Genomic DNA, 17364 nt, shown 5'->3' with positions numbered 1-17364 from the left:
CCTTCCCTCCACTAGCCTCCAGTCCACCCTTGGGCGAGGAATAGCATCTGCTTTGCCACTCCAGTCAGGGTCATGTGAAGCCATGGGATGGTCCTATCAGCAGCTGGTGCATATCACAGGTCCTGGTTATGTGACCACAGACATTTATGAGTATTGATAACAGCCCTCCTTGTAGATATGCTCAATGGTGGGGAGGGCTTCATCTGTGATGGACGGGGCTGTACCTGAAACTTTTGTAGGCTTTTCCATTCTTGGGCGTAGGCTAACGCTGTTTAAGGGGAGCTAGGACAAGCCAGGGAATTCTGAGGGATAGAAGCATCTAGCATTTAGATGGACAGAGTCTGAGAACATAGAACATAGAATAGTACAGCACAGTACAGGCCCTTCAGCCCACAATGTTGTGCCGACCCTCAAACCCTGCCTCCCATATAAGCCCCCACCTTAAATTCCTCCATATACCTATCTAGTAGTCTCTTAAACTTCACTAGTGTATCTGCCTCCACCACTGACTCAGGCAGTGCATTCCACGCACCAACCACTCTCTGAGTAAAAAACCTTCCTCTAATATCCCCCTTGAACTTCCCACCCCTTACCTTAAAGCCATGTCCTCTTGTATTGAGCAGTGGTGCCCTGGGGAAGAGGCGCTGGCTATCCACTCTATCTATTCCTCTTATTATCTTGTACACCTCTATCATGTCTCCTCTCATCCTCCTTCTCTCCAAAGAGTAAAGTGGGAAGAGAGAGTGGGAAGTCATGCATGATAAATCTTTTACTTTTTTGAAGAGGCAATTAAAAGCGTAGATGAGGGAAGAGCAGTGGATGTTGTCTATCTGGACTTTAGCAAACCCTTTGACAAGGTCCCGCTTGGAGAGTTAGCTAGGCAGATTCAAAGTTAGTTCGGAGGTAGGAAGCAGAGGATGGTGGTTGAAGGTTGCTTTTCAAAACTGACTCGCAGTGTGCCGCGGAGATTGGGGCTAGGAACCTCGTTATTCATTATTTATGTAAATAATTTGGATATGAATTCATAGGGCTTGATCAGCAAGTTTGCAGATGGCACATTAGAAGGTGTGTTGAAAACTAAGAAGGTTGTTGTAACCTTCAGTTACAGGGATATCTTGAACAGTTAGGGAAATTGGCCAAGGAGTGGCACATGGATTTCAATACCAGTAAGTGTGAGGTAATGCACTTTGGAAGCCAAATCTGCAAGGGGCAAATTATACATGGTAGGGCACTAGGGAGTGTAATGGAATAAAGGGACCTAGGGGAACGAGTGCATAGTTCACCAAAAGCATCACTGGTAGACAGAGTGGTGGAAAAGGCATTTAGCATGCTGGCCTCTATCAGTCAGGGAAGTATAGGCGTCGGCCATTTTTATTGTGATCGCAAGACCTTATTGAACAGAGAATACTGCAAGCCTGCTCACCGTTCACTGGTGAGACCAACAGTGGAAGAGCTGTATTGCCTTGGTTGTTGTGCAGACAAGGCCTAATGCCTCGGAGTCACCTGCTGGCGGATGCCAGAGCTGGATTTTGTACTGGGTTGGCTGCTGGCTGCTCCCACTGGTGCTGCCCTCTGGTGTTCACTCAGTGCAAGAACAAGCTGGACCAGGAAAACTCAGGGACTTCAGCTATATCATTTTTTCTTTTTATGACTGTTTTTCTCAAATTGCAACTATTTGTGCAATGTGTTGTGCGCTATGTGCAATGTGTTTTACACCTTGGCCCCGAGGAGTAATTCAGGATGTTCACTCTCAGCCTACCAAGGAGGCACTCTGAACTCGTACCATATCCAACAGCACAAGGTGTTTCTGAGGACGCTGGTTTACGGTTTGAAGACACTCGTGTTTCAGATGGTAACATATTTTACATTGCCCACAGTATCAAAGGTGTGAACAAAACGGGATCACAAACTCGTTCTCATGCTAAAGAAAGCAGCTTTGTCACTACTGTGGAAAGTCATCTGGCTGTATTCATGTATGGATGAATGATAATTAAACTTGAACTTGAATTAGGTTGCCATTGTACAAGTCATTGGTGAGGCAGCATTGGTCACCCCGTTGTGAGAAAGATGTGGTTAAAATGGAAAGAGTGCAGAAACGATTTAGGAGGATATTGTGAGGACTAAGGGGCCTCCGTTATAAGGAGAGGTTGGCCAGGCTGGGCCTTTATTCCTTGAAGAGCAAGGGGGGAGCTTATACAAATATTTTAAATTCTTTAGGATATCGATAGGTGGATGGCAACAATCTTTTCCTCAGGATAGGGGAGCACAAAACTAGGGGACATGGACTTAGGGTGAGAGAGGAAAGATTTAAAAGGGACCCAAGGGGCAACTTTTTCCATGTCGAGGCTGGTGAGCAAACAGAACAAGTTGCAGTGAGGCAGGTATAATAGTATCATTTAAGCAGCACTTGGGCAGGTACATGGAGGAATATGGTCTGAAACTGGCAATCGGTGAGTAGGTGAATAGGTGAGCATGGACTTGTTGGGCTGACGGGCCTGTATCCATGCTGTGACTCCAAATCAACTTAAGATTGTAGACGGGCCATTCAACTTAAGACTGTAGAGATACAATTCCGATAATGCAACTACATAAAACTTGTTCGGACAGATCAGCTCCAAAACAAGTCATCAAAATGCAATGCTAAACTCGTCATTAAAACGTTATACGAAAGGGGTTAGATCTCAGTGATATTTACCTAGCAGCGTGTTTCATGGTTAAACTAATCCTAACATCCATTATTCAGACTGAGATAACTACAAGGGAACAAGGATACTGGAGCCTGCATGGGAGGAGAGACAAAATTCAGCAGTAGAATTTCAACCCATTTGACACTTGGTATGGTTTCAAACCCACTTAACAACTAAAGTCAACCACAATAGCCAAAAATTATTGCATTTAACAATAATACCTTATTTATAGAGCACCTTTCATACAATAGCATAGTTCAAAGTGGTTTACAATGGGATAAAGTGCAAACAAGAAAATAAAAGACAAAAAGATGTTAGTCAAAAGCAAGATTAAATAAATAGGTTTGAGCTGGCATTTTTAAGTACCAACTGAGTCTGCATCTCTTGTAGTTTTAGGCATGAGTTCCACAGTTTAGGAGTGTAGTTCCAAAAAAAAAGCTGACCTGCCAATTATCGTTTGAGGGAGACTGTTTAAATTTAAGAGACTGGAGGAAGAAGAGCTGAGAGTTTGAGCAGGATTGTAAAACACAGAACAATTCTGTTATGCACTCCGTTCCCAGACCATTGAAAGGTTTAATAACAAGTAAATGAACTTGAAAATCAACTCTAAAAAGGCACAGGAAGGGAATGTAGAGTAGCTAGGATGGGAGTGATATGCTCCCTCATCCTGGTTTTAGTTAAAAGTCTAGCAGAGGTATCCTGAATGAGTTGGAAGTTTGTCAGATAAATTGCTTTGGAAGGCCAGTAAAGAGTGCATTCCAGTAATCTAGCCTAACAACCAGGATGTACTGATTGATGAAGGGTCTTAGCCTGAAACATTAGCTCTTCATTTCTCACCATAGACGCTGCTTGACTTGTTCCTCCAGCATTTTGTGCTGGCTTTTTCTCTGCACCGGTACATTAGGCTGAATGATCTTCCTCTAATCACCTCCCTGACACTCTCCACCTCATCTTTAACCAAGACACTAGATATTTGCTGGTGAACGCAGCAGGCCAGGCAGCATCTCTAGGAAGAGGTACAGTCGATGTTTCAGGCCGAGACCCTTCGTCAGGACTAACTGAAGGAAGAGCTAGTAAGAGATTCGAAAGTGCGAGGGGGAGGGGGAGATCCGAAATGATAGGAGAAGACAGGAGGGGGAGGGATGGAGCCAAGAGCTGGACAGGTGATTAGCAAAGGGGATATGAGAGTATCATGGGACGGGAGGCCCAGGGGGAAAGAGACCGGGGGGGGGGGGGACCCAGAGGATGGGCAATGGGTATAGTCAGAGGGACACAGGGAGGAAAAGGAGAGTGAGAGAAAGAATGTGTGTATAAAAATAAATAACAGATGGGGTATGAGGGGGAGGTGGGGCATTAGCGGAAGTTAGAGAAGTCGATGTTCATGCCATCAGGTTGGAGGCTACCCAGACGGAATATAAGATGCTGCCTGGCCTGCTGTGTTCACCAGCAACTTTGATGTGTGTTGCTTGAATTTCCAGCATCTGCAGAATTCCTGTTGTTTGCACTGGATATTTGCCCCAGTCTCAACTTATGGCTTACAGTCTATTCCTTTTGAAGTTTGATCACACTCAAGATTGTTTAATATAATTTCCAGTACATAACTGTAAAGGAGAACAAAATAATTCTTACTCTGGATCTGATGAAGCACAATAAAAAAAAAACACAGCAAGTATTCTTCCAGTGAAGCATCTTCAGAAATTTAAAAGGGAAATGTATCAGTGCAAAGCAAAAACCTGTATGTTTCTTTTAACTGTATTTCACTGATGTACAAATGATAAATAAAATGGAATATGAATCTATAAAATGGACTCTTCACCTCACAATCTACCTTGTTATGACTTTGCACCTTAGTGACTACCTGCACTGCACCTTCTCTGCAAGTATTACACTTTATTCTGCATTCTGTTATTGTTTTACCTTGTACTGTTACAACCGGTTGATCTGTATAAATGGTACGCAAGACCAGATTTTCACTGTACCTCAGTAGAAAAATAGAGGACTCTGTAGGAAGGAGGGATCACGTTGATCTTTAAAAGAGTCACAGAATGTTGTAGGTCTAAGGGGCTGTACTGTGCAGAATGATCTATGCAACAGTAATAAACAACTCAAGTCTGATCACACTCTTGTGAAGCACCACGGGACAGTTAATCTTCTTAAAAGGAAAAGTTTGTTAACAAATCAAGAGCCCTACCCTGCAGAAAAACTTCTGCATCCTCTGTTGCAGCCGGTCAATGCCGCCATCCTCCATGGATTTTACAAAGGTGCCGTTGAAGAGCTGAATATGCGGGAAAACCAGATGCGAACGTTAAGCTGGGAAAGTGGGTCAGAAAAGAAAACGAGAAGAAGAAAATGGCTAGGAGCTAGCCGATCCACATCACCTTGTACATAGAGTAGCACTGCTGGATTACCGCCCCGTAGACTGTGTCCTGGAAGGCAAGCAGACAGAGTTTACCGAAGGTCAATGCTGTGTGGCCCAAATAACATCTATTACATGAATGAAAGATAAAAGTAACGCAAGAAACAGCAGGAGTTGCTCACCTGACCCTTTAAGCCCGGCTTGCCATTAAAAAACTGATAGATTTGCTCTGACCTTTCTCCAGTCATTATCCCTTTATTCTGAAACAATGTCCCTTAAAGCCTTACAGCACAGAAGCAGAACCATCAGCCCATCAAGTCCATACTGAACCGTTACTTTACCTAGCTGGATAGACCCACGCCTGAACCTGAGCCCTCCAAACCCCTCCCATCATATACTTATCCAAACCCTCTTAAATGTTGAAATTGAACCCACGTCCACCATTTCTGTTGCCAGCTCATTCCACACTTACACCACACTCTGAGTGAAGAGGTTTCCCCTCAGTTTCCCTCAAGTATGCCACATTTCACCCTTAACCCACGACCTTTAGTTCTAGACTCACTCAATCTCAGTGGAAAAAGCCTGCTTGCATTTACCCTATCTATACCCCTTACAATTTTGTGTACCTCCATCAAACCTCCCCTCATTCTTCTACGCTCCAGGGAATGAAGTCCTAATCTATTCAGCCTTTCCCTAAAACTCAGGTCCTCAAGTCCAAGTCCTTGCAAATTTTTGCTACACTCTTTCAATTTTATTGCCATCTTTCCCGTATGTAGGTAACCAGAACTGAACACAATACTCCAAATTAAACTTCACCAATGTCTTTTCAACTCAACATACCATCATAACATCCCATCTCTTGTACTCAACAGTGCTCCCCTACTTCCATATTTCCCCAAAGAGGGGAAGTTTTCTTTCAGTATTACCCTTTCAAATCCCCTCAAAATCTTCCCCTCTATCCTAAATCCAAAGTGTACAAGGCAACTTGCTTGAACTTTCCTCATGGGGCAGCCATTTTACCCCAGATGTAACACAGTGAATCTCCATTATGTATTTCTCTGTCTGAGTATGGAGACGCCAGCAACCCACAGTAAACCATGTACACAGAACGGTATAGGATCTTCAGCCCACAATATTGTACCAGCCCTTTAACCTACTTTAAGATCAATCAAGATCAATCTAACCCTTCCTTCCCTCATAGCCCTCCATCATTCTTACATCCATGTGTCTGTTTAAGTCTCTTAAATGTCCCTAATGTGTCTGCTTCTAGCACTACTCCCATCAGGGTGTGCCACACACCCACTGCTCTCTGTATAAATAAATTACTCTGATATTCCCACACCCATTTCTTCCAAACACCTTAAAGTTACGCCTTCTTGTATTAGCCATTTCCACCCGATAAAGTCTCTGGATGTCCACGCAATCACATCTTATACATATACAATTCTCCTCTCATCCTCCTTCGCTCCAAAGAGAAAAGCCCCAGATCACTCGACCCACCTTCATCAGACATGCTCTCTAATCCAGGCAGCATCCTGGTAAATCGCCTCTGCACCCTCTCTAAAGCTTCTACATCCTTCCTATAATGAGGGGACCAGAACCGAACACAGTATCTCTAGTGTTCTCTTGAGAAAATATGGATGGATTACTGAAGAACAGAGCTGATTCAATAATACATCATAAAAATGATCCCTGCAGGAAAGTGAATCTCAGGGTTGTATATGGATCATACTTATTTGTATGTTTGTTGAGATACAGCGTGGAACAGGCCCTTACAGCACTTCGAGCCACACCGCCCAGCAACCCCCCAATTTAACCCTCACCTAAACGCAGGGCAATCTGCAATGACCAATTAACCTACCAACCCACACGCCTCTGGACTGTGAGAGGAAACTGGAGCACCCGGAGGAAACCCAGGCAGACAGCGGCAGGAAATGAACCCGGGTTACTGGTACTGTAATGTGTTGTGCTAACCGCTATGCTGCAGTGCTGCGTAGTGTGTACTTTGATGATAAATTTACTTTGTACTTTGAAAAGTTTTCTGACACTTCCATATACATGCAGAGGCCACTTTATTAGCTTAACTTCCCCCGAGCACGAAAATCCCCTAGGGCATTGCTCACTTGTAATGTCACACTCTAGGTCTGTAACTGAAGAACGTCTGGTGAAATACAACTCTGGGACTGGAGCAGATTACAAGCAGATACCAACTAACCAGTAATTCATCCTCCTGGTACTCTGGTGCGCGAGTGCCGTCCTTGTTCACCTTTTCAATTATGGGATTCGACACCACCTGGAACAGTGAAACACACAGAACAGCGGTCGTGATGGGGCAGAAACATAACCTGCCTCTCACAGGTTACAGGAGAGACAACGGCAGGAGGGCTGTTATCATGATAACCGGACTCTGAACAATAACACTCGGGCCTCATTCACAGTTTGTGCCCAAGGAGAAACAGCAAAGGCCTCTATCACTGAACTGTTCTGAAGTCTGAACAAAGAAATGCCAATTTAAAAAAATATATGGAACCGACTAGCAGTTACGGATATGGACCATTTGGTAAACTGTGCATGTTCAAATTCCTTATTTGTATGATCAATCACCATTCCCAACAGAGGTGACAGAAGCCCATAAGGCATAGACCGTATGACATACAAGCAAAATTAGGCCATTTGGCCTAATCACAGGACTGTTTAAAACAGGGGTAGGCAACCTTAAGCACAAATGATTTTCTAGCATGCGTTATTCATTAATTTGAGGCCAAACATAGCGAGATGTATTTAAATGGATAATTCCCATTTTTCAAGTTTTTTATGGCATTTATCTGGCCCACTGTCTGCTCATTAATACGCGATCCGGCCCACAGAGGCAAAAAGGTTGCCGACCCCTGGATTTAAAATGACCAATTAACCTACTAACCGGTGTGTCTTTGGACTGTGGGAGGAAACCAGAGGACCCAGGGAAAACCCCACGCATTTCACAGGGAAAACATACAAAGTCCTTACAGATTATGTTGGAATTGTACCCTGTGCTCCAAGCTGTAATAGCATCACGCTGACCACTATGCTACTGTGGTGCCCAAATTGTCACACTTACATCAAAACATACAGTGAAATGCGTTATTTTGCATCAAATCAGTGAGGATTATGCTGGGCAGCCCACAGGTGTCACCACACTTCTGCCACCAACTCCCTAACGCTAACCGTACGTGTATGGAACGTGTGAGGAAACAGCAGCACCCAAAGGAAGATGGTAACAGACAATAGCAGGAAATGAATGGTAATTTACCGCTGGTGCAGTAAAACATTAAGCTAACCACTACACTCCTATACCACCCCACCTTCCCAATTTCCAAATGTAGGCACAATCTTCAATACGGTTTAACAAGCATGTGATGCGAAACCTAAGTTTAGTCTGAAGAACAAAAAGTTTCAAATACTGCAAATGATCAGAGGTGGAGAGGGTCAGGAACTTTAAATTTCTCAGTGTTATTATTTCAGTGGACGTGCCCTGGGCCCAGCCCCAGCGCAATTACAAAGAAAGTACAGCAGCACCTCTACTTTCTTTGAGGTTTGAGAAGATTCGGCATGTCATCTTAAACTTTAAAAAAGCTTCTATAGATATGTGGTGCAGAGAGTGGCTGCATCACAGCCTGGTAATGGAAACACCAATGCCTTGAACAGAAGATCCTACAAAAAAGAATACTGGATACAGCACAATCCAACCATTGAGCACATCTCCATGAAATGCTGTTGCAGGAAAGCAGCATCCATTATCAGGGACCCTACCACCCAGGATATGCACTCTTCCTGCTATTGCCATCAGGAAGAAGGTACAGGAGCCTCAGGACTCACACCACCAGGTTCAGGAACAGTTACTACCCCTCAACCATCAGGCTCTTGAACCAAGAGGATGACTTCACTTGCCCCATCATTGAAGTAGTCCCGCAATCAACGGACTCACTTTCAAGGACTCATTTTATGTTCTCAATATTCATTGTATATATATATATATATATTTATTTATTATTATTGTTTCTTCTTTTTGTATTTGCAGAGTATGTTGTCTTCTGCACTCTGGCTGAAAGCCCTAGTTGGGTGCTCTTTCATTGATTCTGTTATGGTTATTATTCTTTAGATTTATTGAGTAAGTCCACAAGAAAATGAATCTCAAGGTTGTTTATGTACTTTGATAATAAATTTACTTTGAACTTCTAAATGTGAATGTTTGATTGATACAATTTGCTCTTTCACAAATGCTCCTAGTTTTTTTCCGGTATTTAACATCCCTCCCCGGATTGGGTTGCTATTGATGATGAAGAGCCCCGGTGAAGGGTCTCGGCCTGAAATGTCAACTATTTATTCCTCTCCATCGACGCTGCCTGACTTGCTGAGTTCCTCCAGCATTTTGTGTGCGTTGCTCTGGGCTGCTATTGTCAGTGTTCATTTCGGTCCCTTCCTTCTCTCATTAATTATTCAGTGCTTGGGAAGTAATATACATACAAATACAACTGAAGGGGAACATACAAATCCCTCACAGTCAGGAGCAGAAATTTTACCCCCAAACACGCAGCTGGTGCTGTAAAGCATTGTGCTAATAGCTATACTACTGGGCTGGGCATCTGTGGGAGGACAGCATTAGAAATTTCCTACATCCACAAGTCACACTCCATCTTTTGCAAGACAAGAGTCCCAGGTGTCACACTATTATGCAAACTGCAAGACGTTCCGCACACAGTACGTCAAGCAAAGTGTACCATAACCATCCAGAAATTCTCCTCTGCTTCGTAAAAGAACTGCCTGTTCTTCAGCGTGTGCAAGGACTTGGCAGGTTTGCTGGGGCAGAAGGTCCTGCAAACAACAGAAGAAACATATCAGTCAGTTCAGGTAGGTTCTACATCCACTGTGGCCCCATAATAGCTCTCTAGCCACCAGGTCAGAGTTGTGGTTTCAGGACCCATTGCTGGAGACCAGAGCACAGCACCAGTGGGTGGATGGGGGAGTGCAACTCCTTCTGATTGACAAATTGAACTATTACACCCAGCGAGGGACAAGGTCTCATCCCAAAGCACAGCTCCCAGTAATGTGGGATCCCTCTTCTTGCTAGGGTGACAGCTAATGGAAGAAGGGCATGGGAGAGTTCTTCGGTGCCCTGAGCCAAAGAAAATCCATTAATCACTATTAGATAATCTCGTAATTATTCAGCATCTATAGCTCTCTGGGCTAGAGAACTCCAAAAGTTCAAGATCCTCAGACAAAATTCTTCCTCAGTTTTGTGTTGGGTGATCCCTCATCCCAAAGTCATGTCTCTTCATCCCAGAATCTCCAACATTCTCTCCCTACCTATCCCGACAAACGCACCCCTTCAAAATCCTGTAGGTTTCAACAATTTCCACCACTCATCCTACTGAACTTGAAAAACTTGGTCCTTACAATGCTCGATGATTCAGCCCTGGCCATTCACACTTCCAGGGGAATGGTTATCTTGTGAATACAGTGTAATCTTATTCCTGTGCAAGATCTTTACCTTGTAAACTGAACTATTGCTTCACACAATCCGACATTCCTAATCTTTTCATTTTTATCAACATCGTTGGGGTGATAAAACAGGATCTTTTTCTCCTCCTGTAACACAAAGAACAATTTATTTCGTAACTCATGACGAACTACTGCCATAACTGTAACTTGCTTCATAATAGCACCCTCAGTAGACGCCTTAATTGCACTTCTCTGTTCTGTTAATCAGACAATACGATACCAAGCCAAAGGGAGGCAAGTGTTAAGGAGCAACACGAGAGGGGTGAGAGATTTAGGGACTGGGCCGACGTAGAAAACCCAAAAGGTCAAAGACCCAAGTCCAGTGATAGAGGCCTGAAGGTGGAGTCTATGAGTCTGGGCTGGGATCTTGAAGTTGCAGGCATGATGTCAATGAGTCTAGGAGTCTGGGGCCAAAGCCGGGAGGTCCAGAAACAGCTCATCCTGGGGTTGGACGAGAGAGAGTGAGAGAGAGACAAAGGGGGCTTGTTTTGCTGTTGTTTCTGTTGCTTCTGATGTTCTGCTGAATATTGTGGGCAAACTATTTCACTGTATGTATTGATGTATTTAGAGGGAAATAAATAATTTTGAATCTGGGAAATAGTGGAGTGATGGAAATTACATGGGCAGAAGAAACCTTGAAAGATTCTAGATCTGAAGGAGGTTTCACAGAGGAGGAGGTAAGACCATGGAGGGATTTGAAAGTCAGTCAGGAGAATTTTAATGCTGGCGTATTACTGGATCAAGGAGTTAGTGTCAGTCAGAAAACGCAAGGGTGATGGGTCAGTCAAATGTGGTGCAAGTCGGGACCCGGAGCAGGAGAGTCCAGCCTCACACACTAATACACACACACGGTGGGCAGATCTGAAAATGCTCCTGGCTTACCTCACCTTCCTTTGGTCCGAGCTTCGGATTGTAAATGAAAAAACTCAATAGCGAGGGGGGTATCTGCTTTTCTTGTGCTGTTGTCATCCTGGGGCTGTTGAAAAAGAAGTGGAGGCATGTGAAGCGGTGTGGACAACTTCTCCCACCTCAACTCTGAACTGATGCCACAACCCAAAGACTCATTTTCAAGGTCTCTAAAACTCACATTCTCCGTATTATTTATATATTTAATCATTCACACTTCTTTTGCACATTGGTGTTTGTCTTTCTTTATATGTAGTTTTTCACAAATTCTATTTCTTATTTTCCTCTAAATGCCTGTAAGAAAATGAATCTGAAGATAGCATATGGTGACATATACATACTTTGAAAATAAGCTTACTTAAAACGTGGAAAAGTACAGGCCCTTCAGCCCACAATGTTGTGCTAACCTGTTAACCAGTTCCAAGTTCAATCTAACCCTTCCCTCCTACATAGACCTCCATTTTCTATCGTCCACATGCCCATCTATCAGTTTCTTAAATGAGCCCAAGAAGTCCTTTGATTTTAATTTGAGAGCTTCATTCACTAAAAGCATTTATACAAGTTACTCCTCAATTCATATCAGAGTGAAAAGGCCAGCACAACATTGCGGGCCAAAGGGCCTGTACTGTACTCTAGTGTTCTGCTCTATGTCAAACTCATTAATTTGCTTTAGACATTTAAAAAAATACTTATATCATTTATTTTCATGTTTGCACTTTATCCCACTGTGAAGTGCTTTGAACTACACCACCTGTATGAAAAGTGCTCGATAAATAAGTTATTATTACTACTTCGGAATATACCACATGGAAACAGCTGGAGTCAGAGATGGTAAAGCCCTCCCAGCCAGTGAGCATAACTACAGGAAATGCTGATGCAAGAAAGCAGCATCCATCATCAGGGACCCCCACTGCCCAGAACATGCTCTCTTCTTGGCTGCTGCCATCAGGAAGAAGGTTTAGGTGCGAGTCCTGAAGCTCCACCAGGTTCAGGAACAGTTACTACCTCTCAACCATAGGGCTCTTGACCCAAAGGGGATAACTTCACTCAACTTCACTTGCCCCATCTTAGAAATGTTCCAACAACCTTTGAACTCACTTTCAAGGACTCTTCATCTTAAGTTCTCCATATTTATTATTATTTCCTTCTTGTGTGTTTGCACACCTCAGCCTTTTGCATATTGTTTGAACACCTAAATTGGTGCATTCTTTCATTGATTCTGTTATGGTTATTATTCTACAGATCTATTGAGTACGCCCACAAGAAAGTGAATCTCAGGGTTGTATATGGTGACATGTATGTACTCAGATAATAAATCTACTTTGAACTATGGGTGACTCCACTGAAAGATATTTGTGAACCAGACAGCTTTTAGAACCAAATTTTTGAATGAGCAGCCATGTGGAGAGATAAAGATAGAGATAGAAACTCTTCTCTATGAAGTGTTAGCCCAGACCGCTGAATTATTTATTAGGCAACTACCTCATGCACCACCATATCAACCTGTGCAATTAACCTAGTCTCTTTCAATAATGTGCTTTGTTGTAAACAAGACGCTCATTCAAAGGGAAAAAAAAATCCCTTTCACATGCCAGATTCCTTGCATCATAGGAAAGTTCATAAACACTGGGTTGCTTTCTACAGTTCACTAAACTTTTGAATATCTCTCACATTTTCTGTTATTTTGATTTTGTGTTCATTTTTGTCCGATAATGTTCCCGTGGTGCATGTTACTATGTTAAGTGAGTCATAGAAATTGCCCAATTTGTTTCTTGTATTTACGTATTGAATTAGTGGAGCCGATTCTATAATTCTGCTCCTGTTGTCCTGTAGTTTTATCATTCAGTCCATAAAGTCTGCTCTGCCATCCATTTTCCCTCTCAACCCCATACTCCTGCCTTCACCCTGTAACCTTTGACACCCTAACTAACCAAGAACCCATCAACCTCCACTTTAAATATACCCAATGACCTGGCCTCCACAGCAGCCTGTGGCAATGAATTCCACAGATTCACCACTCTCTGGCGTCAGAAATTTCTGTTCATGTCTGCTCTGAAGGGATGTCCCTGTACTCTAAAGCTGTGCCCTCTGGTTCTAGACTCCCCCACCAGAGGAAACACCCTCTTCACATCCACTCCATCAAGGCCCTTCAATATTCGGTAGGTTTCGATGAGAACCCCCTTACCCCCACCCCGTTCTTCTCAACTCCAGAGAGTACAGACCCAGAGCCATCAAATGCTCCTCATGCATTAACCCTTTCATTCCTGGATCACTCTCATAAACCTCCTCAGGACTCTCTCCAATGCCAGCATCACCTTCCTGAGAGATGGGGCGGCCCAAAGCTGCTCATAATACTCCAAATGTGGTCTGGCTAATGTCTTACAAAGCCTCCTTGCTTTTACATTCTAGTCCTCTCAAAATGAAATCTGACATTGCATTTGCCTTCCTTACCACTGACTCAACCTGCAAGTTAACCTTTAGGGAACCTTGCACAAAGACTCCCAACTCCCTTTGCAAGTCTGATTTCTGAATTCTCTCCCCATTAAGAATACAAGAATAACCAGCTTTGAAAGTTACCTTGACATCAACATCGGCGATGTTTTAATTCAATTACTTTCTCTATCTTGGTATTGAAGTACATTACTCAAGTCTCAGACAACCATCTACTGTGAAAGAGAGAGAGAAGTGTCAGAAGAAGCGTCCATTTTCCCTCCACTACTCACCGGCGAGTTCCTGATTGCTCCGTACATCTGAAAAGACTATAGGGAGAGCTGAATGAGAACAGGGGTGGGGGTGGAGAAGGTCAATATCCTTTGGTTTGGATGGATTAATGTGTTTGGAGATGACACACAGATTGGTGGTGTTGTGGAGAGCATAGAAGGTTGTTGTAGGTTGCAACAGGCCTTTGAAAGGACGCGGAGCTGGTCTGCAAAGTGGCAAATGCAGTTCAATCCGGAAAAGTGTGAAGTTATACACTTCTGAAGGTCAAACCTGAATGCAGAGTACAAGGTTAACAACGGGATTCTTAACTGTGTAGAGGATCAAATGGATCTTGATGTCCAAGTCCATAGATCCTTCAAAGTTGCCCCTCAATGCACTGTGTAATGACCAGTGTACAAGACAAGCTGCACCTCAGTACACGTGCCGATAATCACAAAGACACCATGTCATCAAAGTTCGGCACGTCACCAAAAACTGTGACGAACTTTTATAGATACACAGCGGAAAGAATCCTAACTAGTTCCATCATGGCCTGGTTTTGAAATGTCAATGCTCAGGAACGAAAAAGGCGACAGAAAGTGGTGGATACAGCTCAGCCCATCACAGGAAAAGCACTCTCCACTTTCGAGTGCACTTATGGGGAGAGCTACCACAAGAAAGCAGCCTCCATCAAAGTCTCCCACCATTCAAGCCATGCTTCTCCCCCCCAACTCACTAATACCATCGGACAGGAGGTACTGAAGCCTTAGATCCCACACAGCCGTGTTCAGGAGCAGCTATTACTCTACAGGCTCCTGAAGTTACTCACCACAAAGCTGAACTGATTCTACAAACTACAGACTCACTTTCAAGGACTCTTTACAACTTAACCTCCAAGAGGACCGCAACCATATCATGGTTTGGAGGTTTGCCCGCTTCAATGACCTGGACAGCAATGTTGGCTGGAGTCAGGGCTTTATGCTTTGGCTCTTGGTAGGGTCACCCATGCCAAACAGGTCAAAGGGTAGAAGCCAGACTAAGAGTGGTCCATCGGACCTCCAGGTCCAGGGGTTCAGCTCAGGACCAACAACCCTGACTGGGAAAACATAATTGTCATGGAAACGGCAATTAAGAATCCTTTTACATCTGAGTGTGACGGTATTCCCGAGTTTCCATTTGGGACTCGCATGATGGACAGTAGTGAAAACCGAGAGGAAGCTACTGGCATGATGAAGTCATTCCTGAACACCGCCAGAGATGGAAGACCTTCATTGCCACCCTAAACACCAATGGTGTAACAGGCAGTAAGTAAGTTACAACTCATGCTCTTAGTATTATTGTTTATTTATTTAATCAATTCTTTTGCACATTGGTAGTTTGTCTTTATGTATAGTTTTTTCCTGTAAATTCCATTAGACAGTTCTAATTGCCTGTAAATACCTACAAAAAATGAATCTCCAGACAGTATATGGTAACGTATAAGTAGTTTGACAATAAATTTTACTTTAAAACTTTGAATAATAAACAATACAATCTGCAGTCTTCTGACTGAGTCATATCTGACACATGAAACTCTGTCCTCCTCACATGTACAAACTCTGCTCACTGGTTATTTGTCTTCGAGATGAATGCGGAAGTTCTGTCTGGGAAAATTACCTGTTTCATTTCCTGGATTACAACCAAACTTTGAAAATATAATTTATTACCTCTCAGTTGTTCTGACTTTGCAAATGGTGCTATATTTTTCTGTTGTTTAGCGTACAAGTGGCAAACCTTTGACACAAGCGAATAACAAGCTACTTAAAATTTATGTAGCTAATACAAAAAATGTTCACAGAAGCACCAATCAGACAAAAATTAATAACATGGACAAATTATATAATTCGGGCTAATTTACAGTTCAAGTTTAGGATTAATATAAATTAATTTCTCAAAAATACCACTGATCTAATCTAAAGAGCCACTGAAACTAGTAATCTGTGCAAATTAAGAAACTATTTCTTTCAAAGTATCCAAGTCAGTTTTAAAGTTATTCTTTTTTATTCAAAACAAATCCTTGACAAAAGGTTCTTTATAACAGAGAGTGTAAGTGGTTTTTTTTCCACCAAAGGAGAAGTCTTCCAGGATCCCATCCTAGGCCTCGGCTGCAGCCGGTCTAAATTAAAGTCCCAACCCAGCCACCCTGCATTAAGCCCAGGCTGGATTCCCTCCAGTACGCGGGGCCGCCGTTCGGAAACTTGAGGCGAGGACGACTCTCCACAGTAACAACCGCTCAGTTCACGTGTGAAATTAACGAAACACTTGAAAATGGCGCATTTGATTTAAAGAAAACACAAATCATGGCAAGACCTAGGCCTCATGTTTCAGAGACGGTAAATTTGAGCAGCTGCCCAGCCAGACTGCACACTTCCTGGGACAGTCACAACAACCCAAAACCCAGCTGGGAATCCGCCCCCCACCACCCCCACCTTAGGCTTTAACCGCGCAGAATTTCTTATTATTCTTTAACTTTAAACGTTTTAAAGCAGACATAAGTGCTACCTTGTTAATGTTTTCAGTCTGTAGTCCTGCAGCATAAACCATCCTGAACGCTCCGATGCCGAGACTCCACAGCACCACATACTGGTTACTCAGATCACTCTGGCCCAAAGAGCCATTTACATACTTTCTGAGCCAGTTCCTCCATTATCTGCATTTTACGAAGATAACATAATGTTACATTTTTTCAATCAATTATACTAAAGAGATTGTTAAAGGAGTTTTCTATATTTGTATATTGCTCCAATTTCTCTTCTTGTGCGTCACTGGTATATCACTCCCAGACACCCACATGAGTGCTGCCCCATGAAGGCAAAACCTATCACCAAAGATCCCCAAACACGAGGAAATCTGCAGACGCTGGAAATTCAAGCAACACACACAAAATGCTAATAGAACGCAGCAGGCCAGACAGTATCTGTAGGAAGAAGCACGGTTGACGTTTCGGGCTGAGGATGAAGGGTCTCGGCCCGAAAGGTCGACTGTGCTTCTTCCTAGGAATGCTGTCTGGCCTGCTGCGTTCCACCAGCGTTTTGTGTGTGTTGACCAAAGATCCCCACCGTCTGAGCAATGCAGTCTTCTTCCAGCTACCACTGAGCAGCAGGTACTGAAACCTGAAGTCCCACGCCACCAGGTTCA

At 43.3% G+C, this 17364-nt stretch overlaps 1 protein-coding gene across 4 annotated transcripts in view; it reads right to left on the bottom strand.

Annotated features, from left to right (window-relative positions):
• ccz1 (CCZ1 homolog, vacuolar protein trafficking and biogenesis associated) overlaps positions 1-16869 on the bottom strand; it is a 64667-nt gene extending 47798 nt beyond the window's left edge. The window contains exons 1-8 of one of the 4 annotated variants that reach the window (XM_063059373.1): positions 16729-16869; positions 14065-14153; positions 11464-11557; positions 10571-10668; positions 9801-9894; positions 7259-7336; positions 5066-5113; positions 4879-4962 (exon numbers count right to left, since the gene is read on the bottom strand). In XM_063059373.1, coding sequence (XP_062915443.1) covers positions 4879-4962; positions 5066-5113; positions 7259-7336; positions 9801-9894; positions 10571-10668; positions 11464-11557; positions 14065-14078 — 510 coding nt within the window. In that variant the 5' untranslated portion in view covers positions 14079-14153; positions 16729-16869. Of the gene's footprint in view, positions 1-4878; positions 4963-5065; positions 5114-7258; positions 7337-9800; positions 9895-10570; positions 10669-11463; positions 11558-14064; positions 14154-16728 lie in introns of those variants that run through there. The other 3 variants (XM_063059375.1, XM_063059372.1, XM_063059376.1) reach the window with 3 other exon arrangements.
• Between the last annotated feature and the right edge of the window lie 495 nt (positions 16870-17364).

The sequence above is a fragment of the Mobula hypostoma genome, chromosome 9 (genome assembly GCF_963921235.1).
Source record: "Mobula hypostoma chromosome 9, sMobHyp1.1, whole genome shotgun sequence".
In the NCBI taxonomy this organism is placed as follows: domain Eukaryota; kingdom Metazoa; phylum Chordata; class Chondrichthyes; order Myliobatiformes; family Myliobatidae; genus Mobula; species Mobula hypostoma.
Note: the sequence above shows the minus strand (reverse complement) of the source record. Positions and strands in the feature narration are given on the sequence as shown.